Source organism: Mustela nivalis (genome assembly GCF_964662115.1).
Source record: "Mustela nivalis genome assembly, chromosome: 10".
Taxonomy (NCBI): domain Eukaryota; kingdom Metazoa; phylum Chordata; class Mammalia; order Carnivora; family Mustelidae; genus Mustela; species Mustela nivalis.
This window is the reverse complement of record NC_139029.1, coordinates 22,317,007-22,344,427: the sequence shown is the minus strand read 5'-3', so window position 1 is coordinate 22,344,427 and position 27,421 is coordinate 22,317,007. Positions and strand designations below refer to the sequence as shown.

The window sequence follows — 27,421 nt, the reverse complement described above, 5'->3', positions numbered from 1 at the left end:
AAAAGGCTTCTATAGGCCTCAAGCCCCACCTTGGCCCCCTTCCCCCAGAAACTGGTGGTTACCAGCACCCTAGAACAAGTAAGAGGTTAGAAGAGGCCCCAGCTGTGGGTACCCAGCTGCCAGGCGGAGAAATAATGACCTCTTGGGGTTTATGGGCCTAGGGCTTGGCCCTGCCTGGCTGCAAACCCTCAAGGGGTTTTTATTCTGCCAGTCTGGGTCCCTCCCCTCCTCCCCACCTCCCACCACCCTCTCTCCTTCATTCCCTTCCTCCTGGCCACGGGGGCTTTCTTTCCAATGAGCTGGAGAAGTCACGCCCATTCTCATTTCAGGGCCTTCGCACTTGCTCTTCCCTCCCTGCGATGCTGGTCCCCCAGCTCTAGCACGGCGGTTCCTTATCATTAGGCAGGTCTCTGCTCAAACACCACCTCCTCACCAGGGAAACCATAAGCGTCCTCCCCAGCTGGACGCATGGCCAGTTCCTCTTGGCCTCATGACCTTGTTAAAGTTCCAGACTGCCTGGGCCAGCATCCTACCCCTATTATCTGCAAGCTTGCGCAAGTTACCAAACCTCTCTGTACCTCTATGTCCTCACCTGCGAAGTGGGGATACCTAGAGCACTTACATCACTGTGTTGTTGGAAGGAGTAAATGGGACATAAGGGCACACAGTAGGGCTCCATAAATCACAGCCATTATGACCGTCACCGTCTGGCCCCTGCAACTCCCCTTGAGAGAAGGCACTAGGTCTGCTTGCCCATAGCTGCAACCCCAGGGCCTGAACTGTCCTTGGTACCTATAAAAGGCATCCCAGAAAAATGTTCTGATGTAACCCATCAGTTTCTTTCTCTCCTGGTATTTTGCCCTTTTCCTAAGCTACCCCTCTGGCTGCAAGCAGGTAGTCAGTGAGGCAGGCAGGAGGCCTCCCCAGGGAGGAAGAGGAGGAAGTCTGGAGTTCGTGCAGGACAGAGACATCAGTGACCCCGTGGAGAGCTGCCAGACTCCAGAGGAGGAACCTGCCAGAATGACCCCAAGCCTCAGCACGACCCCCTAGCTCAGCAGAACAATCCTTGTGTCCTCCCGTACAACCTAGAAGTGCAGAGAGACATCAGCCATTCAAAGCAAAAGGGACAGCCATGTCACCCAGGTGACCTGTGTCACAGGACTGGGGAACACAAGGGCTCACCCAAGCCTCAGCTCTGCGTGAGTTCCTCTTCCACCCCAACTTAGACAAAACTCACTGAGGAAACAGAAAGTTCTATTTGCTACCCCTTGGGTGGCAGCCACCCTTCATACCTGGCGCCCAGTAGGACATTGCATTACCGTTGCTCACTGTGGATGTCTCTGTGCTTTGGGTGTCACCGGTAAGACGGAAGTGGTTTCGCTCCCGTCCCAGGACGCCAGTGCAGCTTTCAGTCGTGATAAAAAGCTCCCGAGCACGGGCCTCTCCTTTAATCCTTCCACCAACTCTGAGATAAGAGCCACAGTCACCCCTGCATATTAACCGGCTTGAATTTAAATAAAACCTTAAAAAAAAAAAAAGCCACAAAAAGAACCAGTACGATCTCTGCTTTATAGTTCAGGAAGCAGAGGCACAAAGAGATGGGTGGCCTGGTCTGAGGCCGAGGAGCTGGTCTGCCTGCCGCCCTCCCGGTCTAACCCCAGGCCCACCCTGTCCTCCCTGCAGAGACAAAGCAGACACGCAGAGGGCCTGTGTCTCCTACACCACAGACCAGGGCTGATAGGAGTGGGGGACGTCACTGGGCACAGCAGGGAGGAGGCAGGGTGTGGCTTAGCCCTGGTCAGGGTGCCAGGGAGAGGTGTGATACCCTACCAGCGGGGATTGTTGCTCAGCCCAGCCCAGCCCAGCCCAGGAGGGGCTTCTGAGGGCCAAAGACCCACCCCCAGGCCACGTTCGGCCATCCATCGGCCTGGTGTCAGGAGGCCCGGGACAAGTGCCAGTTCTGTCTTTGGTTCTCAGGCTGACCTTGGCAAGTCCCTCTCCGCCCGAAGGCCCCGGTACAGAGGAACCACCGCTCCAGGCTCAGTGAGCAGGCCACTCTGTAGCGCCCCCTGGTGGACAAACTGGTATGCGCACCTGTCAGTTCTAAAACCAGGACCCCCAGAATTGCCTTTCTTCACCCTGAGCGCATGCAGAGGACACCCTCAAGTTTCATTTCCGGGTCCCAAGAGGAGGAGGACAGTCCCAAGGAGGTCTGGGTAGGCCAGGAGAATTCTTGGACCCTGGTTCTGCCCTTCACTTGCTCTGAGTCTGTGCTCACATTCCTGTCAGCCCTATTTCCCTACCTCTAAGAAGGGAATCCTGATCTGGGAGACAGGAGGTTTTTGGTTTCCACCCTAGGAAAGAGTTGTGTGAGCTTAGGCAAGTTCTGGACCTGCCCTTCTCTGGACCTTACAATGGCCTCAGGACCCCTCTGGCTCTGATATTCGGGGGTCCAAGCGCAAAATATGTATTTAGGGAGATAAAGAGGAGGTAGAAGAGGCCTCAAGGGGGAGCTTCCTTGAGGGAAGGACTGAGTCCAAATCATTTCTCCCTGGATAAATAGGAGTCCGCATGGCATTGAATATATATTCCAGTTTTTTTAATTTGACATATTTATTGAGAAAATACTCAGTGACAGACCCTGCACTAGACACTGTCCACAGAGTAACAACATACAACATTGACACAGTCCTTGCCCTTAAGGAAAAATGCACAGCCTAGTCAAGGGCACTGATCAGTAAGCAAGCATTCACCTTCTTGTCTGAACAGGTAACAGGAGGAATACAGACACGTCCCGGCCACAGCGCTGCTAGGAGAGGAGATGGCAGGACAGGGTAACATGAGTGGGTTTTGAAGAATGGAGAGGAGTGGGGCGCCTGGGTGGCTCAGTGGGTTAAAGCCTCTGCCTTCGGCTCAGGTCATGATCCCAGGGTCCTGGGATCGAGCCCCACGTCGGGCTCTCTGCTCAGCAGGGAGCCTGCTTCCTCCTCTCTCTGCCTGCCTCTCTGCCTACTTGTGATCTCTGTCTGTCAAATAAATAAATAAAATCTTTAAAAAAAAAAAAAAAGAATGGAGAGGAGTATAACAGGCACTGTGTTCTTTTTTTTTTTTTTTTTAAGGGCTTTATTTATTTGTCAGAGAGAGAGTGTGAGCAAGTGCACAAGCAGGGGAAGCGGGAGAAGAAGAAGCAGACTCCCCGCTGAGCAAGGAGCCCCATGTAGGACTCGATCCCAAGACCTGAGCTGAAGGCAGATCCTTAACCCACTAAGCCACCCAGGCATCCCACCACTGCATTCTTTTAAAATTAAACAATCCTGGGGCCCCTGGGTTGCTCAGTGGGTTAAGCCTCTGCCTTCAGCTCAGGTTATGGTCTCAGGGTCCTGGGATCGAGCCCTGCATCTGGCTCTCTGTTCAGCGGGGAGCCTGCTTCCTCCTCTCTCTCTGCCTGCCTCTCTGCCTACTTGTGATCCCTGTCTGTTGAGTGAATAAATAAAATCTTTAAAAAAAATCCCTTCTGCCACATGGGCTTGTGGAAAGATACCAAACTTGGGGCTAGCTTGCCCTTCCCTGGGGAGGAGGGCCAGCGAGTTGTGATGCAGGCAGAAAAACCTAACCAACAAGCAAGGCTGCTCCTCTGGGCTTCTGGGCTGAGAATCGGCAACTATTGATCATGATGAGTGGGGTGAGTTTGAGACACAGGGTGGGGTGCAGAGATGGGCAGAAGATGGTCAGAGATGTCCACTGAACACACACTAATAAAAACCGACAATTGGGAAGCCTGGGTGGTTCAGTTGGTTGAGGGTCTGCCTTCGGCTCAGGTCATGACCCCAGGATCCTGGGTTTGAACCCCATGTCGGGCTACCTGCTCAACAGGGAGCCTGCTTCTCTCTCTGCCTGCCTCTCCCCCTACTTGTGCTCTCTCTCTGCCAAATAAAATCTTTAAGAATAAATAAATAAATAAAAATATATTAAAAAATATCATCTCACATTTCAGCGTGGAGGAATAAAAATGGCCATGATGGACCAGCCATGTGGATGGTGTGTCCTGCCCTCAAATTTGCCCTTAAATCTCTTCAAGTTTCTTCCTCTGCTCCAAGAAACAAACCAGCTTGGACTTTGCCAAGACAAATGGCTTCACTGTGGTCCCTCCAGCCATGGAGTCTCTCTTGTTGACAACGTCCCATGCGATGCCTTTGGGTGGAGACCGGTCTGCAGGGCACAGGAACTGTCTTATCAGCTCACAAGAACGGAGTTGCTGAAGGTTCAGGAATTTTGCGAACCGGTTGTTGGACAATCACTGTTAAGATTTTAAATTACTTACATTTACAATCAAATACATCTTGTTAAAATAAAAGTAATGCTCAAAACTCCTCACTTCCTCATGATTTTACATTTTACCACTATCTAGTCTCTTGAGGTGTCCACTTCTGTGGTATCTAAGGGAAGTTTGACCTAATGGACTGCTTCCCAGCTCTGTGTTTGGTGATATCACAGCAGCAACTTGAAATTGGCCAAGGTGGGACTATTTACCACGGGGGAATTGGTAAACACTGCACATCAGGGCTCGACTTGCTGTCTTAACTTCCTAGACAAAAGAAAGTGATGCACAAAATGTTAACAGCACAGATGACACTGGAGGGCTGACTGCTCACAGAGGTTTCGGTTCAATGAATACATTCATAGGAGAGTGAGATAAAGTGTAACAGTAGCTCACACATCAGATTTAATGACAAGAATTTATTGGGAGTAGAGTTAGTAGGCTGAAATACAACCCCACCCCAAATTTTGATTGAGCTGCAACCATAGATGGACCAGAGACACAAGACTTTGGCAACAATTGACAAAAGCAGTCTGTGAAATCAGTGGACTATGTGGAATTTATAGTCCAGAGTTCATGCAACGTGTTGTAGTTTGTAAATTGTGTGCTACACATTCTTTACTATCAGTGACATTTACACGCAACGTACATACATACATAACGCACGCCTTTGGATTTCTTGTCAAACATGCACCAGCATACCACTAAACATATCCAAATCCAAATTTAGTAAAGTCCTTCTCAAAGTGGATTTCTTCTTGGGGAAGAAACGTTGTAGGTAATTTCCCGACGAAGAGACCGATGACCTCAGGCTCCCATTGTGGACACGCCCCCGACACAGGTGGCTCTGGGACTGCGGGGTCCACCACTTCCAACAAGGACAGTAAAATCAACCCATTCAGGGGCTTTGTGCTGCTTATTCTTCTTACGTTTCCCAACTTAAGTACCTTAAATAAGGCTATTTGACTGCAAGGAATAGCAGTTTCTCAGGCTCATTGAAACAAAGCAGGAATTACCTCGAGTGTCCATGTAGGGGAGGCAGAGTGCCAGAGCTCGCCTCTGCAAAGCTTCATAGCTCCTCCCCACCTTAGCCTCGCCAGTCCACAGCTTCCTGATTCTTCTCTTTCTGTTCAAACAGCAGGGAGGGTAAAGGCATTTGCTTTACAGTCAACAAATTTACCTGTTCTTAGGTCAGGGACTGCCTCGAGCCAGCTGTGCCGATCCATAATCTGCGAAGGATCTGATTGGCCCGCCGGGATCAGGTAGGCTCTTCTGGACCAATCCGTCATGGCCATGGGCGTGGAGAACCGGGGTCATAGGAGGCAGTCTGGCCTCAGCGGGCAGTGCCACCCAGGCAGGAGGGGCAACTCTGGGGAGGAGGAGGGTGGGGCATGAACTGGGCGGCGCTCTGCAGCTCGGGTATCAGAGGAGATCACCCGTGAGGCCAGGCGGATGCCCAGGACTCCCCGGCTGGGCGGATTTCTCTTCATTCCCATCAGGGAGGAAGTCCTCAGGATAACAGGCCACCCCGTGCACTGTCCACTCCCCTACCGCCTACCCTGCTGTCACTGAAAATGCCTTACTTACGTCACTGGGGCACCTGGGTGGCTCAGTTGGTTAAGCCTCCCACTCTGGGTTTCAGCTCAGGTCCGGATCTCGGGGTCCTGGGATCCAGCCCCAAGTCGAGGCTCCAAGCTCAGCATGGGGTCTGCTTTAGGTTTTCTCTCTCCCTCCCCTGTCTCTTTCTCTAAGATAAATTGACCATTTTTGTCTGTAAAGAGGCAACACAGGTGTAGGTCTCCCTCTAAGACATCTTCTAAATACTGAGATGTAATAGAAGACACTCCTCTCTATTTCTGCAATCTGGTGACCATCCTTCGGCTCCCAGGGTGGCCCGTGGATCCCGGTCAAGGTGATGCTGCAGCATAATCACATCTCTCCTTCATTTCACAAGAGGTCCTGAGCTCCCCGGGATGGGCCCCAGAACCACTGTGTCCCCAGGGCTGACACACTCCTGGTATAGACAGAACCACGGCAACAACCGACACAACAGGCTCTTTGGAGCCCATGGGCCTGGGTTCAAATCCCGGCTTCCTTACTAGTGAGATGTCAGACAAGGGACAATTCTAGTGTGCCTCAGTTTCCTCATTTGTCCAATGGAGAAAAATCACTGTCCCTACCACGTATGGTTGTTAAAACTGAATGAGTTTGTATTTATAGTGTCAGAACAGTGCCAGGCACATGGCAAAGGTTCATATCTTAAGTATTATTATTATTATATGGTTATTATTAGCCTTCTACTCTCTGCTGCACCCCTGCAGACAGGCACGCAGAGTGTCCGGAGGAGCGAGCACCGTCCTCTCTGTCATCCACTCCCAAGCCAGCAGACAGGCCGGTGTGTGTAGGGGGAGGAGCTGTGTGGGGTAAAGGGCAGGAGAGAGCAGGCAGCCCAGATAAGGTATGAGTGTAAGGGCCTAGGGGTGGCTGGACCTGGCCAGCTGGGACAGGCTCTGGTTCAGTGAAAGTCTCTAGCAGCACAGGGGCTGGGGCAGTGGTGTGTCTGGGGTGCGAATGTCTGTCTGGGTGAGTGTGTCTCTGGCCAGATGTCTGTGGGACTGTGGGTCCCTGAGGGAGTGGTTTGAATGTGCTGTGGACGGGACCAACTTCAGGGATGTGTACCCTGATACACCCTCTGCCCAGAAGGGCTCTGCTCTTGGTTTAAGGCTCTGCTGTCATCGTCTTGAAATTCTTTTTTTCTTTTTCTTTTTTTTTAAAGTGGGATTTTTTAAAAAGATTTTATTTATTTAAAAAAATTTTTAAAAGATTTTTTTTATTTTTAAAAAGATTTTATTTATTTATTTATTTTTAAAAAGATTTTATTTATTTATTTGACAGACAGAGATCACAAATAGGCAGAGAGGCAGGCAGAGGGGCAGGGCGGAGCAGGCTCCCCGCTGAGCAGAGAGCCCAATGTGGGGCTCGATCCCAAGACCCTAGGATCATGACCTGAGCCGAAGGCAGAGGCTTTAACCCACTGACCCACCCAGGTGCCCCTCTTAGATTTTTTTCTTAACAAGAGGCCCTTATTTTCACTTTGCAGTGGGCCCGCCAATTATCTAAGCAATCACAGGTAGGGTATATGTGTATATGTGTCTGGTGTGTGGGAGGGCACATGAGGTTCCACGTGTATGTATGTAAGTGTGTGCTTGCATAAGCACGTCTGGGGTGTGTCCTCCTCTGGACTTGGGGGCCAGAATGCTACCCCACCCCCACCCAAGACACAGGGAAAGCCTCCAACCTCAGGTCCTCCCTACATCCGCCAGCCTAACCACACTCCTTCACCCCAGCACCCCACTGTCTCTGCAAAATCCGAATGCCCCACAGCATCCTAGCCCTGCCCCTGCAGAAAGATGGGAATAACAAAATCACCAGTCCTGGGGAGAGGGCAGGGAGAGGAGAGGAAGGGGTATCCATTTGGCTGAGTTCACGCTGCGCACCACAATCTCCAGCTGGTGTCATGGAAACATCTCTGCCCTCCCCCACCCCCAGGGTCAGGAAGGTGTCCGTCTCCCACTTCCCAGACAAAGCTAGTCCCTGCACCTCCTAATCAGGGCTTCCTGTGAGGCAAAGCTGAAACAGGTAGCCACGAGACCCGCTTCTGGCCCCAGCTCTGCCTCCAACCCATTCTGGGACTTCAGACATCTGGTTGCCCTTCTTGGCTTCAGTTTCCCCATCTGTAAACCAAAGAAGTTGTAACCCCTAAGTTCCCCTCTGCACTAGCATCCCACCTTACCCTCAGTACCCACCCTCCCTGTGATGACTACTCCTAACTCCACACAATGGGACCCTGGCCCGGGCGGCCGTTCCAGACCTCTTCCCAGTCTCTGACTCCAGTCCGGGACTCCTAGATCTGGGAGTATCTGGTCCACTCAGACCAATGGAGATAGTGCAGCCCCGAGAGGGGACAACCCACACCAACTCAGCGGCGGAGTTTGAGCTCATCCTGCCAACCCTGCCCCCCCACCCCACCTCCACGCCTTGGACGCTGCAACCACCATCACTGCCTCTGAAGTCTCCACGGGCCCCCATCTTCCTTCCAGCTACAAATGAGAACAGGTCTGATGACACCCACATCATCGCTCTCATCCCTCCTCATACAGATGGGGAAACTGAGACCCGGGCAGGTACAGAGGCTGCTCTAGACCACTTGGCCAGGTGGCACCAGAAGCTTCCTGACCCCGAGTCTTGAGTCTCGTGGTTCCTCCTCATTTCTCCTCTCCTCAGCACTTCCAAGCCTGGCAACTGAGGGCTCTCTCTGGGGACGCTCCCTCCAGCGCAGGGACCCAAGGTGGGTTCGTGGGTGATGCCAGCTCCCAGGGAGAGAAGGGCAACCTGCTGTGTGCCCAGCTGCTAAACACCAGTCCCCACCACTCCCCCCGGCTGCAGCTAGAGCAGGATTTGCTCCGGGGATTTGCCCAACACTCTTCACACGGGCCCTGCCAGGTCCACATGGGCAGGGGCCAGGCCCCTCTCAGCTCCCCTCCGTACAACAGGCTCCCTCTCAAATTTTTTTTTTTTTTTAATCTCCTGGACATCCTCTAAAAGTTTGTTTGAAGACTGGACTTTCTGGTGTAAAAGTACCTCATTGGCCTGCCCGCCCCTCACCCCCTTATTACTCAGAGGGCAGGTGATTTGTCCCAGGTCACAGAGCAAGGTGGTGAGATGAGGGAGCCTCGCCTGGGGCCCAGCTGCATCTCTGTCCCCCCAAGGCTCCCTTTCACATCATCCCCTAAGTGAGACCTGGGGGCACTGCTTCATGTAGGCCTGAGGCTGCTCAGTCTGGAGTTTGCTGGGGGGCACCTAGGTGCTGCCCTGTGAAGGGACAGAGAAATGCCTAAGGCACAGAGCCTGCAAGGTCCCCCTCCGGGCCTCGCTGTGGGGAGAATGAGAAGGGGTCCCTCCCGGGCGAACTCTAGACACCTCGCCCCTCACTTTAGACTTCACATCTTCCCTCAATCTTATCATTCCCTCTCCCCCCCCCCCCCGAGCTTGCTCTGTCCATCCCCCAAACTCTTCTGGGCTCTTTGCCACCACCACCGCCCCTACCCACCCCCCACCACCCCCGCCCTGCCCACATTAGCTCTCTGGTCCCACCCTGTTTTATGGCTAGCCAGGGGCCTGGGAAGAGGAGCACAGGCCAAAGGAGGGAGAAGGTAGGACAGGCAAGTGGCTCAGCAAGATGGGGCTACAATGCTCCCCCTTCCTGGGAGGGGTCCCCACGGTCACCTTCCAAGACCCACCCCTCCTCCTGGCCAATCAGCCCTGCAGAAGCCCAATTTCAGAGCCAGGACTAAAGTCTAATCTCCAGAGCCATGTGGCAGGAAGCAGGGATAAGGGATCCCCCACTTCTGGGTGGGAAGACCCTGGCCTAGAGTGGGGTGATGGCGGCTGGAGGCCCGGGGCCACAGAGCAGCAATCAATCTGAGTCCTGCTTCGAGCGCCCTTGTCCCCAAGCTAACTACCATCTCCTGTTGTCCTGTGAGGAGCTCTCGGCTGGGCCGTCTCTGCGAATTCTTAGTCCAAGGGGTATCTCTTCTTGGGCCATCTGTTCTTGAATTCCCTCCAAAGTCGACCTTTCTTTTCCCAGTACCTCCTGGTCCCAGCATCCTGTGCCTCATCTAAACCAGACCCCTGGCCCAGTCTGCAGGGCTGGGTAGTCCCAGCTGCCCCAGCCATACATCGGCCTCAGTATCTGGGTTCCACCAGGGGACTCAGGCAGAACCTGTCCCCAGAACATCCTCTTTTCTCAGAACCTAAAGACAGCTCGACCTCACTATGTACCAGACTCTACTCTAAGACTTGGCACACTAACTTAAGCCAGCGGCGGAGGCACAGAGAGGGTACGTAACATGCCCACGAAGCAGGTAAGGGGTAAGGCAGGATTTCAGCTCAGGAAACCTGCTTTCAGAAAGACTTGTAACCACTGTGTCAGGGACCTCCCATCCCCTGATGGCCATCCTCACCTTTTCCAGACTTGCAGGCCGGCCAGAGTAATGACCATGTTTCCCTGTCTTTCTTGCAGCTAGATGTGGCCCTGTGCCTAATTTCTGGCCAAGAGAGAAGATGTGTCTGGCTTCCCGGTCATGCCTTTAATTAGGAGAGGTGTGTCCACCCCCCCCCCCACCTGCTGGCTGCTGGCGTGGGGAGAGTCTGGGACAGCTGCCACAACCTCCTAACTGACCAGTGTCCGGTCCAGTCTTCACACAACAGCCGAGAACTCTTAGCATAATCTGAGTCAGGTCCTCATAATCCCCTGCTCAAGGCCTCGATGACTCTCCATGGCCTTTGGAAGACAGGCCAGCCTCCTTGATGGTAGGCAAGGCCTTTTCCTCTCTGGCTGACAGGAAACTACCTTCCCATCTTAGCACCTGGCATTTTTATCCTCTGCCTTCATTCCAGATCAGTCACCAGGAAAAGCTCATCCGTCCTTAACTGTCTCTTCTTCCTCTGCCTCACCAGTTTCTCGCCCCACACCTGGCAGACTCCTATGTAACCTTCAAGACCCAGTCCAAAGGGGTACCTCCTGTGCGAAGCCTTTCCTCACTATCCTGGCAGAGTGGGTGGCTCCCTCCTCTGGCCTTCAGGGGTCCATGGGCAGTCTGCATGTGGGACAATGAGAGGCCTTCTGTATTAGTATCTGTAGACACGTCCACCTCTCCCCTCTCTCTGTAAGAGTGGGAACCAAGTTTGGGCCATCTGCTGGTTGTTGGTACCCAGCACGGGTCGAGGAACCAAGCCAGCGTCCATCAAGTTCAATGAGAGAAAGGGGAAGAGAGAGAATCTATGGGTGTGCATGTCCTGAGCTGGCTGGAGGCCCAGGCCAAGGAGACAGGGAGGGCATCTAGAAATAGCCACATCCCTGGGTCCAAACCAGGCCTGGTCCCCAGATAGACTGACCCTCAGTGAGGAGGTTGGGGGGGGGGGTGGAGACCAAGGGCTATGACTCAGGCAGCCCTACTGACCTCTGGGGTCTCTAGCCAAGGCAGATGGGCCTTGCCTGTTAGTGGACAGTCCTGGCACTTAGAGTTCAGTGACCCTCAGTGACCAGTGAGTATTTCAGGCTAGGGCTGAGGATCACCTGCTCCCTTGGCCCCACAGCTTGTAGGGCAAAGGGGAGCCTGCCAGCCTACCCACTGAGAAGGCGACAGGATTGGAGCAGGGATGCTGGAAAAGTCTGCCCTCTCCTGGTTCTTGCCCTACCTTACCCTCTTCCCCACTTGGAAGTTCCCTTCCTAAACCACCAAGTGCCAGAGCTTGAAGGACTAAAGGGCTCATCTGGCCCAACCCCCTGCCATGGAGCTGGGGTCACTGAAAGGAAGAGACTGGCCCAAGGTCACAGAGCAAGACAGGGCAAAGACTGCCTTGGGGAAAGGCAGTGTGGTATAGTGGTAGGACGAACAAGATCTAGGGCCAGGGTCCTGGGCCCAAGTCCTAGCTCTCATCTGCAAACAGGGGATGGGAATGAAAGTTCCTGAATCACTGGGTTACTGTCAGAGTTAAAAGCGTTAAAGGCCACAAGTTGCAGAACCCAGTGCCAGCACTTCATAAGACAGCGATCGTTTCCTGCACCATGCTGCACAGCACGTGAAGCCTCCTACCCCCCACAATCTCGTTCCTCTAGCCTCGCAAGGCAGACCTTACTATCTCCAATACACAGAAAAGGAAACAGGCATGGAGAGATGGACGGGTCAAGTTCACACAGCTGGTGTTAGGTCTCCCAACTGCCCTGTCAGTGGTCTTTCCACCTTCTCCTCCTCCTGGCTCCTGACAGCTCATCCAATGACTCATCAGGTGGAGAGAGTGACCGTGCATAAGCCAGTCCTTGGCTCCTGATGCCATGCCGGACTCTTCTTACCCCGGACTGAACAATCCCATCGTTCCTCCACCATCAAACCCCGCTGACCCTAGCCCCATCCTTCTAATCTCTTGGTTTTCCCATCCCCCACTCTCTCACCATAGGCTCCAGTCCTGGTCATCCCCAAGTCCACCCAGTAACTCCTTCCTTTTCTTATCTGGTGTCTTTGTTTACTGCAGAGCCCAAAGATGCTGTCCCCCATTGGCTGCAGCGAACCCCGATTCCAGGTCCAAAAAAAAAAAAAAAAAGAAGAAGAAGAAGAAGCCAAAGCCAGGCTGACAGACTTGCCTGTGTATACTTGCTTTCTGGAAAGCACCTGACCCCAGCCTCGTGAGTCCAAGATCCATTCTCTGCCAGGCCTCTTGCCAGGGCTTGCTAATCAGCTCTCCTCACCTATGGACACACAGTGGGCACCTGTCCACACACACCAGGCTCCTCAGGTGGTCTGGAGCTGTCTGAATCTTTCCAGAATCTTGAGCAAACTGTTCCTGAATGAAGTGTGCTCTGGGGAGTGACCACTGAACCATCTGTTTGGTGCCAGGTCATGTGGCACAAGAACCACCCCCCCCCCCCCGCCCCCGACCTCAGGGTGGGGTGAAGTGCTGTTTTACAAGCATTGTGTTTCCCTTCTTAATTATTTTAATCTAATATTATTTGTAGTTTTGCAGAGGTTAATTTTCCATCTGACAGAGGAGCATTGGGGAAGGAGCCAGGGGCAGCCCCAAGGCTGGGATCTGGTTTGATTATTTCCAGGGAATGAAGCTGTCCCTAAAGAGAACTACGGTAGGGGCACCTGGCTGGTTCAGTCATAGAGCATGCAACTCTTGATCTTGGGGTTATGAGATCAAGTCCCACATTGGAGGTAGAGTTTACTTAAAAAAATAAAAATAAAAACATTACTACAAATAATAATAACTTAAAAACAGAGAGACCTACAGTTGATGAGAGCTTTTCCCTTAAGGTCAGGAACACGGCAGGGCTGTCCACTATCACATTGCTATTCAACACAGTACTAGAAGTCCTAGCCTCAGCAATCAGACAACAAAAAGAAATAAAAGGCACCTGAAATCAGCAAAGAAGTTAAACTTTCACTCTTTCCAGATGATATGATACTTTATGTGGAAAACCCAAAAGACTCTACCCCAAAACTGCTAGAATTCTAACAGGAATTCAGTGAAGTGTCAGGATATAAAATCAGCACAGAAATAAGTTGCATTTCTATACATCAACAGCAAGACAGAAGAAAGAGAAATTAAGGAGTCAATCCCATGTACAATTGCACCCAAAACCTAAGATATTTAGGAATAAACCTAAGCAAAGAGGCAAAGAACCTTACTCAGAAAACTACAGAATACTCAAAGAAATTCAGGAAGACACAAAGAAATGGAAAAATGTTCCATGCTCATGGGTTGGAAGAAAAAATATTGTGAAAATGTCTATGCTACCTAGAGCAATCTACATATTTAATGCAATCCCTATTAAAATACCATCAACCTTTTTCAAAGAAATGGAACAAATAATCTGAAAATTTATATGGAACCAGAAAAGACCCCAAATAACCAGAGGAATGTTGAAAAGGAAAACAAAGGTTGGCAGCATCACAATTCCAGACTTCAGGCTCTATTACAAAGCTGTAATCATCAAGACAGTATGGTACTAGCACAAAAACAGACACGTAGATCAATGGAACAGAATAGAGAGCCCAGAAATGGATCCTCAACTCTATGGCCAAGTAACCTTCGACAAAGCAGGAAAGAATTTCCAGTGGAAAAAAGATAGTCTCTTCAACAAATAGTGTTGGGAAAATTGGACAGCCACATGCAGAAGAATGAAACTGGACCACTTCCTTACACATACACAAAAATAGACTCTAAATGGATAAAATACCTAAATGTGAGACAGGAATCTACCAGAATCCTTGAGGAGAACACAGGCAGCAACCTCTTTGACCTCAGCCACAACAACTTCTTCCTAGAAACATCGCCAAAGGCAAGGGAAGCAAGGGCAAAAATGAAGAATTGGGACTTCATCAACATAAAAAGCTTTTGCACAGCAAAGGAAACAGTCAACAAAACCAAAAGACAACCAACAGAATGGGAGAAGATCTTTGCAAATGACATATCAGATAGAGGGCTAGTATCCAAAATCTATAAAGAACTTATAAAACTCAGCACCCAAAGAACAATCCAGTCAAGAAATGGGCAGAAGACATGAACAGACATTTCTGCAAAGAAGACATCCAAATGGCCAAAAGACACATGAAAAAGTGCTCCACATCACTCAGTACCTGGGAAATACAAATTAAAACCACAATGAGATACCACCTCACACCAATCAGAATGGCTAAAATCAACCAGTCAGGAAACGACAGATGTTGGTGAGGATGTGGAGAAAGGGGAACCCTCCTACACTGTTGGTGGGAATGCAAGCTGGTGCAACCACTCTGGAAAACGGTACGGAGGTTCCTCAAAAAGTTGAAAATAGAGCTACCCTATGACCCAGCAATCATACTATACTACTGGGTATTTACCCTAAAGATACAAATGTAATGATCCAAAGGGGCATGTGCACCCGGGTTTATAGCAGCAATGTCCACAATAGCCAAACTACAGAAAGAGCCTAGATGTCCCTCAACAGATGAATGGATAAAGATGTGGTATACACATACACTGGAATACTACGCAGCCATCAAAAAACCCCAAAATCTTGCCATATGCAACAACATGGATGGAACTAGAAGGTATTATGCTAAGCAAAATAAATCAATCAGAGAAAGACAATTATCATATGATCTCACCAATTTGAGGAATTTGAGAAACAAGACAGAGGACAATAGGGAAAGGGAGGGAAAAATGAAACAAGAAGAAAGCAGAGAGGGAGACAACCTTAAGAAACTCTTGGTCTCAGGAAACAAGCTGAGGGTTGCTGGAGGGGAGGGGCGAGGGAGAGATGGGTTGGCTGGGTGATGGACATTGGGGAAGGTATGTGCTATGGTGAGTGCTGTGAATTGTGGAAGACTGATGATTCACAGACCTGTACCCCTGAAACAAATAGTACATTATATGTTAATTTAAAAAAAAGAGAGAGAGAGAGAGCGCATGCTACAGTTGAGATTCTGGCTATACCTATGTGCCCAGAAAGGCAGTTCTCACTTGGGAGCACTTGGAGCCCTACCCCCACTGGACATGACCCAGTCTCATGATCCTTAGAGATGGAGTGAAAAAGAGGATAGAAGACAGATACTTCAACAGGAGAAAAGTTAAGAGTCATAGGAAAGGAGGGCCAGGGGCAGAATTTTCAAACAGAGTGCTCTGACGAGGACAAGTGGTTTTCTTTGCTCTGGAGAGACTATGTGTCTGCTCCCCAGATCCGTGCCAGGCCCTGTACTAGGCTCTGCGGACATGGCAGACGGCCACACCGACTGGGTCCCAGCCGTCACAGGGCTTCCGGTGTTAATAGGAAAGGCAGACTTGGAGCTGAGTGGACCACATGAAAATAGGGTCAGGGTTCTAATAGGAAGGATGGGGCTTCTTAAGCTCAAGAGTGAGCAGGAGTTACTAAAGGAGTAACAGCTGAGGAGGTAGAGTACTCCAGGTGAACATGAGACCCAAACAGGCACCCGCTTGAGATACAGAAGGGCAGAGTGCCTGCAGTGTGGAGGGCGTCCAGAGGCTGGGGAGGGGAGGTAGGGGGGTGGCGTGCAGAGCCTGGGGGCTGTGGAGGATCATGCACCTCGCCTACCCAGAGGGAGGCTGAGCAGAGAAACAATGAGTCTTCGGACTGCATTCCCAAGCTTATCCTACCTTATCTTCTCAGAGTCCTTGGGAGGCCCATGGGCAGGAATTGTGATGTGCTCTTTTTCAGATAAGAAACACCGAATCAGAGAGGCAATGACTTGCCCAAGGTCAAGAGCTGGTCTGTAAGTAAGGCCCAGGACCAGAAACCAAGTGAGTCTCATTCCAGAGCCCCTAAAGCTAGAGAGGAGAGAGATTCCCTCATTCCCTCATTCATGTATTCATTCAAAAGTCCATATACTCATTCATTCATTCATCCAATATCCCATATACTAATTCATTCGTTCATTCACTCATTCTTTCATTCACTATTTATTCATTTACACCTACTATCTGCCAGCCACTATTCTTGGAACAGGATTTCAGTAATAAATTTGACTAATGAAACGGATGAAGCAAGGCGGAAGAGCTTGGCCTTTACTCTGCTAAAACGGAGGACAGCCAGTTTCTGGGAAAGCAGAGGAGCCTGCTCGGACACTCTGAGCTGGCCCCTCTCCTCCCCAATTGTTCTCCTTCCAGGAAGCACGCCCCACGGGCACCAGCTTCTCAGAAGCAAAACTGATGTTGAGTAAATCCCTATCTTTAACCATCATTTGTTCCCTCAGCCTTGGAGTAGCTAGAACTCTTGGGGAACGAGGAAGTGATTTCCTAGTGGCAGAAAGAACACTGCATTCCTGCCACAGTGGCTGCAATCCCCCTACGCAGTGAGCTCAGGGAGGGCGGGGGCTGTGGCTCTCCTCTGGGTCCCCACTGCACCCAGCACAGTGCCTGGGCACAGGGGGTACTCAACCAAGATGGGTGAAATGGATGCATTATTTAAAGAGAGAGAAAGGGAGAGATGTGGAAACCTCTCTATGGTCGCTAAAGGCACTCCGTGACCGAAGTGAGGAGACAGAGATAGACTTGGATACTTTGCTATTGATTCAATGTCTCATAGGGCCTTGGCTGGGTCATGTGTATCTCTGGGACAGCGGCCCTGGGGACACCCAGAGGGAGAAAGGACTCACCCTTCATTGAGTATTTGTGTGTGTTAGGTTACCTCTTTTAATCTTCACGCCAACCCTGAGAGTAGATGGCCTTTTTCCATTTGGGAGGAAAGGAGAGGAAGGGGAAGGGACTAGCTAGCTAAGTGGCTGGTAAGTATATGGATTATTGAATGAATGAATGAATGAATGAATGAGTATATGGAATATTGAATGAAGAGATGAATGACTGAACGAGTGAGGGAATCTCCTCTCTAGCTTTAGGGGCTCTGGAGTGAGACTCACTCGGTTTGAGACGTAGAACCAGACTTCTTTCCAAAGTTGCTGCTTCTGAACCCATCATGCCCGAGGGGAGGCAGTGGAAGGTGTGGAGAAAAGGGTTGAGAACTTGATTTCCACAGCAGAGAGCCACACCACCATTACCATTCAAAGAAAAAAATTCCCAGTTGCAGGAACTGGGGGTGGAGTGGGATGGGGGCAGTCAGCATCCACAGACTTAGGCCCTGAAGGGCCAAAGCGGAGGTTGGGGGGAGGGTCTCTATGTCCCTGGGTCAGTGGAGGTTCCAGCTCAGCCTCGTTGGCCTCTACCTCCCACATTTCTCCCCAGGCCAGCAGCACATCCCCTATTGGAGGCATCCAGGTGGCAGGGAGGGTCCTGGGAAGAGCTGGAGATGCTGAGTAGGCCTCCCCACCCTCCCGTCGCCCCGCCTCATGGCCCCATGGATCACCCGGTACAGCTGGCCCCTCTCATTGGCTCTCTCATGGTTACTCAGCTCTCCTCTTCTCCATCTTCCCAGCCTGTGGTTGCCGTGGAAACACAGAACAGTGACATCACCACAGGGGGAGGGCTGGGGAGATGCTGCTCTTGGCAGGGACTGGTCCTGCTGCCTGCCAGATGTTGTGTTCACATCTGGATCTACCAAGGGCAATAAAGAGAGAGAGAGAGAGGAAGGAAAAGGGAAGGGCTCATGCTCCCTCCCCTTGCCCCTCATTCCCCAAAGGCGGTAAGTAGAACAGGGCAAGAAGGATGCAGGTAACGAGAGAGATGCGAAGCTGTGCACACTTGTGAGGGACACTAACGAAAGCCCAGTGGAAAGCAGATAGGGTGTGGCTTAGGAGTCAACTTTGGTGACCCAGGTCTGGGCCTGGTGCGGGGACGGTGGTAGGGCAGCAAGGCTAGTGGGTCTGGGCTTGGTCTCCATGCTGCTCAGCTGAGGCAGGGCCCTAGCGATAGGTCACAGGACTTTCTGGCAGTGTCCACCTTAACCCATCCCAAAGATTTCTGCAGCCCCTTCCTCACCGCTGTTGCAGGTTCTAATCTTGTCTTGGAAGTAAGAAAAGTGAGGATTAGAGAAGCCAAGCAATCTGCAGTGGTGGGGGCGGGGGGCGCAGGTGAGGGGCAGGGCTGAGAACAGGTCTGAGACTCCTGCACCGTCCATGGGTAAGAGGAACAGTAACAGCAGCAGCAGCCAGCACGAGGTCCACCATGCTCAGCATTTTAAATGCATTATCTCATTTGATCCCCAAATACCTCTAAGGGGTAAATACTGTCATTACTTCCATTTTCAAGATGAAACTGAGACTCAAAGTGGCTTAAGTGAATTGGCCAGAGCCACACAGCGAGTACCCCTGGGAATCAGAACTGACACACAGATCTACCTGCCCCAGTCCAGCTCTCCCTGGCGGCATTGTGAGGACCACACAGGAAGACAACTCTGGCCCCTGGGTCTCCAGCTACACAGTCCCTGACAGAGGAGGTTCAGTGTCTAAAGGCTGTGACCTTGACTTAGAAACCATTCCCCTCTCCCCCCAACCCTCCCCTGCACCTGCTCCCGCAATGAGGTCACCAGGGCTCCATGCCCAGCCCTAAGGCCTGTTCCTGCAGCTTTGGCAGAAATAGGCCCCTGTCTTCTGGAAAGTGGACCTGCCCCAAAGAACCAGGACCTTGGGCAAGGGAGGGCTCTTCCTCCCTGGCTTCTTCCCAGAAAGACAGAGGTAGGGGCAGATGCTTTCCACCTCCACATGGAGAAACAGAGGCCCAGGAAGGAGGGTCGGCCACACTGTACTCATGTGACCCTGGGGCTAGTGTGCTGTGGCTCCTGCAGGCTGACCCCCATCGCGACCCCCGTGAACCTCTCCTGGCTGAGGTTCTGTTGGGCACCGCACTCTTAGGCAGAGCCTCCTATTAGTTAGACATTCGCTTACCGCTCACTTCTTTGGAAGTCTCCCCTGAATTGCTAGATCAGGACAGGCCTCCCCTCAGAGCCACACTAGTCTTGTGTCAGTCCACCCAAGTGAGCGATGCAAGTGTGTCTCATTCGTGGTTGTCTCTCCAAAGCCTAGCCCAAGCCCTGGCAAAAAGTGGCCGCTTTAATAACCGCCAGATTAAGAAATGGATGGGCTCCTCCGAGCTTCAGCCCGCTCATCTATAAAAGAGGAGTAATTATAAAACCTTCTTCGTGGACTTTGTTCTGAAAGTTCAACGCTAGAATGTACCTGAAGCCCTGAGCATGAAATAAATACCAATACAGGGTGATCTATTAAAAGCGATTTGTAAAGCGTCAACCACACAGGAGTCTCTTTCAAGGAGGTGAGTGACATTCTGTGAAAGTGCAAGCTGCTTGCTTGTTCAGAGGTCAGAGAAGGGCGGCAGGTCGGGAGCTGCCCAGGGGCCTGTAAGAGCTGGCTGGACGGCCAGAATTTCTGAAGGAGGAGAGGGGGGAAATGACCTGATGAAATGCTCATAGCCCCGCGTGGAGGTCAGAGGAGCCCGAAGCGCTGGCAAGGTGGACGGGGAGGAGCACCGCAGGGCGGAAAGACGCGCCGGCGACATTCCACAGGGAGGGGCGAGCACGTGCGCAGGGCACGGCGGGGTGGGTCACGCTCTCGCCCTGAACAGGCGGAGGGCACAGGGGCAGCTCATCGGCTCATCCGCCCACGGTGCCCCTGGTGACTCTTCCCGCAACCGGCGAGTGGAAGTGGCGGGAGAGTGCGGCTACCAGGGCCACCTAGACCCGCTTGCAATCTGGGCTCCAAAGAACCTTCGCCTTATTTCCTGCGACCTTGTTAGCTCCCCGCTGAGCCTAGGACTCCTCACCTGCAAAAGGAGGACCAAGATGCCTGCGCCACGAAGAGTCGGCGAGAGCTTTCCCGGCGTGGGCATCAGCCCAAGGGCGTTTCCTTTCTCCTCTAATCTCTCATCTCTGCTCTAACCCCAAACTCGGGGATACAGTGGGGGACGAAGATGTCCGTGGCGCGCACCCCACCTCGCGGGCACTGTGCCCCCAGTTGCTTCCTTCTCAGATGGCGAAGAGCGCCTTTAGGCCAGGGAAGGGAGCAGGTCCTGCCCGCGCCGGGCAGGGACTCGGAGGCCAGAGACCCGAGCTGACGCGGGCGAGCCCGGCGCCACTGGCTGCCCCCTCCCCCTCGGCGGGTCGGGGGATGGGCAGCCTGCGCCTGGCGTGTGAGCGCCAGCCGCCGGCTTCCTATTTCGGGAGCTGGGGGTGTGGGCCACGCCTCACCACGTGATACAAGGGCTATTTAAAGAGGCAGCGCGGGCTGGGAACCGTGGGTCCCGGAGTCCTTGCACGCCTGTTCTGTCCTTGTTCGGCCTAGCCCAGCCTCACCATGGTGGACGCCTTCGTAGGCACCTGGAAGCTAGTGGACAGCAAGAATTTCGATGACTACATGAAGTCACTCGGTGAGCGCAACTCGGGGATGCTGGGCTGGAGAGGGCCTGGCCGCGTGCGCAGCCGTGCACAGCGTTCGAGCGCTCGCTAGTGCCGGCAGGGCTGCTGCATCCCTCCTGCTCAGCGCTGGGGAACAGGGGGACGCGGAGCAGGTGGCAGCCTGGTCTAAGGCACGCATGTTGGAAGGGGGCTTATCGGAAGGGGACTTTCTGGTCTGAACCGGGCTAGAGGGATTCCCAGATAGGGAGGTGTAGGGAGGTAAGATGTATCTGTTGATGTTGGGGCACGGATGCGCTTTCCAGGAAGAGGGGTATACATAGTGTCTGGAAAGAGGTGGGTTTGTGTAAAAAGAGAGCATTTATCGCATAAGGTGGGAGGCTAGCTGGAGGAGAAAAAGCAGGAATATGAGTGGTTTAGGGACTGGAAAGTGTGAATACGGAAAGGGAACGGGGCAGATGGGGAGTGTACTATGGCAAAGCTTAGAGAGGAGGAAACTCCTAGGAGGAGGGAGATGGGAAGAGAGAGGCACAAGGGGGTGAATGGGATGAGGAAAAGGCGAGATAGGGGCCCTGCACAGTTAGCAACAACCCCTGCCCCTCCATGTTGAACTAGAGAAACATGGTTGCTGGAGAATGCTCTCTCCCTGGTCATGGAGTCTCTGACCTTATCCTGCAGTGATGTGATATTAGGCTTTAATCACCGTCAGTGAGCCTAGTGGTAGGCTGGGGCAAGAGGACCCATCCCCTGCTGGCTCAGCCACTTGTTGGGGGAAGGGTCTGGTGGAGAAAACCACTGGACTTCCGATGCAGCACGGTCCTGGAGCAAGGCCAAGACCTGTGAGATGCAGCGAGGGTCTTCGGTCTAGGAGGGTGTGATTCTTCAGATGGGGAAGAATAAAGATTCAGAGTGCTTAAAATCTGAAGTCCTTGGAGATACCGATACCCCATGCCTTGCCTAGTCTGACAGATGGGGAGACTGAGACCCAGAAAGAGTAGAAACTGGTCAGATCAGTCCCACATCAGATATGAAAACCTGGATTTCTAGATGTGCAACCCACAACAGTTTCCACTACGGACCCTGGGGGTGGGAGTGGTAGGAACTGCTTACCTAATGATTGACCTCCGCCCTTCTTTCCCTCCTAGTAGGGGCTTAGATGGAGAAGGTGGATACCCTTTCTCTTAAATCCCCAGCTATGAGATTATCCTAGTCTCCTGGGTTGGGACAAGGAAACCAGAATATTGTTCACAGCTGAGCTACATTCCATGCCTTCCTACTAGGGAAGGGGGACTGATTCTGGCAGTTACCCAAATCAGGGGTTGGGGGGTTGGGGGGACCAACCTCTCCCTTCTGTTCCTAACCCGTTCCTGAAATAGGGATCACAAGTGTTGGTTCTTGGGGCCCGAGTTCTCATGCCCTGCCATAGTTTGCTGGGTACTATGCCCACTGACTCCAGGAAAGTAGCCCCTCTTGCAGCAGTGGGCCCTGGGCAGCTGTTGGGAAGTTGAGATGCCCAGAGTTAGCCCCTCCTTCCAAGCCTCCCATAGCAGACATTCCAGCTGAACAAGACCTGTGTCCCTGAAGTGAGCTGCAACATCCTTACCACACTTGTTCCCTTATTTTGCCCCAAATAAGGAGCAAATTTGGGCTACAGGGCTGAGAATCCATCCAGCCTGCTTTTCTCCATACACAGATGGAAAGGATGAGAGAGGTCCATGGGGGAGGAAAGAGCATCCTCAGCTCTCTCTGTAAATAGCGTCCACTTCCTTTCTATGTAGAACCCAGCTCTTTCTGAGCCTCCAAAATCGGCCCCATTTTGGTCTCAGTTTCTCTTGGCTCAGTCCCTTACTCATTCCACAGTGGTTCCCTTTCTCAAACACACCACACCTCTGGGTAGGTCCGAAGCAAACAGAGTTCCTTGCATGGTGACAAGGCCCTGCTCTCTTCTGGGGACTGGGGTCAGCCTGTCTCACTCTGATAGCAGGGGCTAACCAGAGATTTTGGAGCCTAGATTCATATCCAGATCTGGCATTCACCTCTCGGGGAAGCTGTAACCTAAGGGGGTTAAGGCTTTGCTGGAGTTCTTTGTTTCACACTCTTGCAGGACACTCGGGGAAGTTGTGCTGTGGTCAGTGGGGGACTCCCCCTAGGGCCTAAACCAGAAGCCAGGATACCTGGATTCAAGTCCTTAATTGCACTAGCACTCGGGCCTCTCCTAAACCTGTACACTGAGACACTCTCCCTTCTGCCAACGTCCTCCCTAGGTCATGGAGAAGAGGGCTTGAAAATCCCTTCTGCCATATACAGGGGACAAGTGCACTGGTGTGTTTCAGGGCAAAAACTTCCAAAGGTGGAAAAGGCCTGTTGTCCCTCAGGCTTTTGGAAGGCAAGGTCCACATTTCTCTTCTTGCCTCAGCCCGTGGCTGGAAAGCTGCTCAGGTCCCCTTGAAGGGAGCCCTGTGCTCCAGCCTTGGGAGACTGTAGCTGAGCAGTTCCGTGAGCTCTTCATAACAGTTCTGCGTTTGAATTCCAGACCTGTGAGCCTGGGCTTGAACTCTCGGTCTTTGCATCTGTGAGTGGACATAATAGCATCGTGCCTTCAGGGAGAACGAGGGGCTGAATGAGATAAAACACATTCATTTGTTACCACTCAGAAAGTAGCTCGTCCTAATCTCAGATCTGCTGTGACTTGCTGTCCCTTAGGCTTCTCAGCTGCCCCATGAAATCAAGGGTCTCTTCGCTGCACAGAGCTAACAAGAAAACTGAATTTAAAAAACAGAGTCTCTGAAAGTTCTCGTACTTTTCCTTCTACCCTACATCCAGGCCTGAGAGTTGTTCCCTGAGGTCGTTGTACCCTGCCTTTCCCCTCGACTCATGCTCATAATCTTCCCCCTGCCCTCAGGTGTGGGTTTTGCTACCAGGCAGGTGGCCAGCATGACCAAGCCTACCACAATCATCGAAATGAATGGGGACACTATCATCGTAAAAACACACAGCACCTTCAAGAACACAGAGATCAGCTTCAAGCTAGGGGTGGAGTTCGATGAGACAACAGCAGATGACAGGAAGGTCAAGGTGAGTCATAAGAGTCTGGGGATTGAGAGACCTTGAGACCTGGCACCCTGTTACTGTACCTTGAGGGGCAGGTGATTTGGGGGGATTGAAATGAAAAAGGGGCATAAAGCCTGTGCAGTGCAGGCATGTCCCAGGTGCTAGGAGCATGCTAGCCCTGTCCTTGGGCTTCCTCCCTCCCTCCCTGAGGAGTATCTGGTGCCTATGGGAGTTGGCGGCACAGAGCCTGGATGTTCTTCTGACCTCAGTGTCCACTCCAGCTCCAGCTGGATGATGTTGTGCATGGCATCCAAGAGCTCTGGGTTTCTTTCCAGTCTGCAGACAGGAGAGTTATGTGGCCATGGCTGTGATTTCAAGTACTTTAGGAACAATGCCCAGGAGAATTCAGAGCTCTTCTCTGAGTGAACAGGTCATTCTGGCCTCCAGCAAAGGAGGCAGCGAGGGACAAGAGGTGGAGACCTGCTCAAGATGTTTCCTTTTCTCCAACCTCCACCTCCCAGGCTTGGCCAGTGAGCCTGAGGAACTATTTCCAGTTCTGCCAACCTGCAGCCAGGAAAAGCTATGTTCTGGATAGGGCATCCTCTAAGGTGTGTTTGTACGTCTTCCCAAGCTGTGGCCCCTCTCCTCCCAAGTAGAGAGGGGACATGTACCAGCAGTCTCAGGGCTTGTCACCCTGTGATGGCTGTCTTTGCTGCTTGCCTCAGGCCTCCCAGCCCCTGGGCCAGGCATGGCAGAGACAGAACAAAGGGATTTTGACCTCTAAAGAGGGTCCCTATAGCAGTATCCTCCAGCAGAACCTATCACTTTGCCCCTCAGCTGTTTCTGCTTCCTGACAACTGCCCCAGAAAAGACAGGATAGGGTCTGTTCTCCTTGTGGAGAACCTGGCAGCAGAGCTGAGGTGGTGCCCAAAGATGTCATTCTACTTTGGAGACAGGTAGCTGTCATATCACATGCATCTGCTTCCTTGACTAGCCCACCTTTTTGAGGGACAAGAACCCTAATAAACCATAATGCTCTGGGATGCCTAAGCTTAACATAATCTAAGTAGGCAAAAAGCTTGGGGGATGGGCATGAGAAGTGAAGTAGGAGCAAGAATGCACACCCACTCCCCATGCTGCTCCAAACATAAACACAGCCTTCTCAGACTCTCGTACTCAACCCTGCTCAGCCAGGGTCCCCTAGCCTGACCCAGAGCCCCCAAATTCCTAAAGAAAAGAGATCTGGGAAAGCTGCCAAATGAGAACCAGCTGATGTAGGCTGGCAGAGCCCAGAAGACTAAGTGGGCATCTGACCAGGGCTTTGGAACACTCCAAGGGCACCCAGTCCCTGGACCTGGCAGTTGCTGTCTACTTGTCAGCTGAAGGGGCCACGTGATGTAGAGCAAGAAGAGATAGGAATACAAAGTGGGAAGCTTATTTTCCAATACCTTCCACCCCAAGGTCTGTTAGACATTGTGTGTGATCACCACTAGGCTGGAGAGTCTCAGGACTCCTCACCAGTCTTCCCCAGGGATGTAGGAGACATGCCCCTGTCTCCTAGGGGCTCTAGGGCTGTGGGTGTCGTGTGAGGATGGGATAAGTGTCCATTCTAAAGACCAGCAGCACTTCTCAGAGCCAGGCTGTTTGGCTCACCATATTGCCTGCCTCTGCCTACTCACCAACACCTGAAGGGCCCAACCAGGCAATCGTGGAGCAGAGGCTGGAGGTGAACAAGACAGCCTTTGGGGCCATGCCGGAAGCAGGCCACCTGAGCTTTGGTCCTGGCACCATCATCATTTTGGGGCACAGGGCGGAGTCCTCTGTGGCCCCAGTGACCAGACACCATCTTGTCCCGCACTCTTGGCTCAGATCACAGCTCAGGCCTCTACCTCTCTCCACAGTCCACCGTGACGCTGGATGGAGGCAAACTTGTCCACGTGCAGAAGTGGGACGGGCAAGAGACAACACTTGTGCGGGAGCTAGTTGATGGGAAACTTATCTTGGTAAGATGGATAACTTTGGAGCCTCCCGGAGTTGTTTACCATTACTGTCCCTTTAGTCAAGCCTGTTGGGAAGGCCAGGGTCTCCCCCATGGGATCAATGGGGGTAGAGGCAGGGCTGGGGTGGGATTAGGTGGGAATATTCTGTGTGGTAGCTTTGGCCTCACACAGGCCTAGTTTCACATCTCAGCTTATGGGCTACATGACTTCAGACAAGTCATCTTCTCCAGCTCCCATTGTAAAATGGGCATTAACACCACCAACCTTGCGGGCTGCTGGGATGCCGGAGACCCTGACCCTGATGCAGAACATAGAGCATCCTAGAGGTGAGGCAGAGGGCTCAGGTGCTCCACAGCCTTAGTCTCCTCCTGTGTTGCCACCTTGCCCCACCCCGGGAAAGGCAGAAGAGCCAAATTAGATCCTAGGCTCCTAAAACCCTCTTCTTCTGGGACTGTGCTGCCACATAGAAAGCCTCTGGGCAGGGAGAGACTGGTGATGGCGGGGCAATGACAGTGCAGTCCCTTTCACCTCATTCCAGCCCCACTGCCTCCCAGTGTCTTGCATGCCTGGCCTGCAAGTACCTGACAGCCTAGGAGGGGACAATCAGGCTGGCCCATCAGTCTGTTTAAGGACAAATTTGGGGACTTTGTTAGAAGAATGTTGCCATGACTGAACACCCCCAGATCCAGGGCAGAGGCAGCAGCCCCGTGGTCTCTGCTTCCTAACTGTAGGACCTCAGGTTTTCACCCCAGCAGCGTCTTCCCTGCAGACCTTGGGTCAGCTATCACTGCTCCCTACATTCTTGCATCACGGTGAGCAGGGGTCCCTGCAGAGTTAAGAAGAGGTGTCTGCCTTTGGTGGGCATGTGCTGTGCGGGACCAAACACTCACTGGGTAACCGGACTATGGTGAAACCACGGGCCTGGCTCTGCGATGCGAGGCTGGATGGACGATGGTGGCTCAAGCCTCTGGCTTGTCAGGGAAGGAATGGAGAACTGGTGGCCTAGGACAGTCCTTCTCCAAGAGAGTCTGGACATTCTTACTCACCTGTTTGTCTACGATGTGCCAGGTACCATCTGAGGCACTAGAGGAATGGTGCAAGAGAGAGCGATGGCCTGGGACAGGGACCAGTCACTTCCCCTCTCACAGGTCATTTCCCCAAAATTCTAGCAGAGGAATTAAGTGCCTAAATAAATGAAAAGCTTGGTGTATTAGGAAAAAATACAAAAAAGAACCTGGCACATAGTAGGTGGCGAATCCTAGGGAGACTCTTGGGATGAAGGCAGAGGCTCTCCCCATCAGAATGGAGACTGCCCCAGTACCTTCAGTGCCCTCACCCCTGCCCTAATCTGGCTCTGTCTTTCCTTCCAGACACTCACCCATGGAAATGTAGTTTGCACTCGTACTTACGAGAAAGAGGCATGACCTGCCCACTCCTTCACTGTCTGCTCCTCTGCCAGTCGACTAGCCCTGGACTCAGCACCAGATTGCCTCATTTTTTCCTCCGGCATTTTGTATAAATCCACCTTGGTTGGGTTGGGGAAATACGTCTGGGGTCAGGTGGCACCAGCCTGGGTCCACTTCCGGCTCCCATTGTGTATGTTTGTTTTTTTAACTGCATCCAGAGGGTGCTCTAAGGTCAATAAAGCAGAGTCAAGGTCACCAGACTGCCTTT

At 52.2% G+C, this 27,421-nt stretch overlaps 1 protein-coding gene and 1 long non-coding RNA gene across 2 annotated transcripts; one reads left to right on the top strand and one right to left on the bottom strand.

The window, feature by feature from the left end:
• Positions 1 to 4,717: 4,717 nt before the first annotated feature.
• Positions 4,718 to 20,315, bottom strand: LOC309841987. The gene is made up of 2 exons (XR_014299430.1): positions 20,108 to 20,315; positions 4,718 to 5,687 (listed from the first exon to the last, which is right to left on the bottom strand). It is a non-coding gene; the product is annotated as an uncharacterized lncRNA (long non-coding RNA).
• A 250-nt stretch (positions 20,316 to 20,565) lies between these two features.
• FABP3 (fatty acid binding protein 3) lies at positions 20,566 to 27,408 on the top strand. The gene is made up of 4 exons (XM_082685792.1): positions 20,566 to 20,710; positions 23,599 to 23,771; positions 25,649 to 25,750; positions 27,118 to 27,408. Exons 1-4 carry the CDS (start codon positions 20,638 to 20,640, stop codon positions 27,169 to 27,171), a joined length of 402 nt encoding a protein of 133 aa, XP_082541918.1. The 5' UTR covers positions 20,566 to 20,637; the 3' UTR covers positions 27,172 to 27,408.
• Positions 27,409 to 27,421: the final 13 nt, after the last annotated feature.

Coding starts and splice junctions, on each gene's coding strand:
- FABP3 (XM_082685792.1), top strand. CDS start 20,638: ATGGTGGACGCCTTCGTAGGCACCTGGAAGCTAGTGGACAGCAAGAAT. Junction 20,711..23,598: donor TGACTACATGAAGTCACTCG/GTGAGCGCAACT, acceptor CCCTGCCCTCAG/GTGTGGGTTTTGCTACCAGG. Junction 25,751..27,117: donor TTGATGGGAAACTTATCTTG/GTAAGATGGATA, acceptor CTTTCCTTCCAG/ACACTCACCCATGGAAATGT.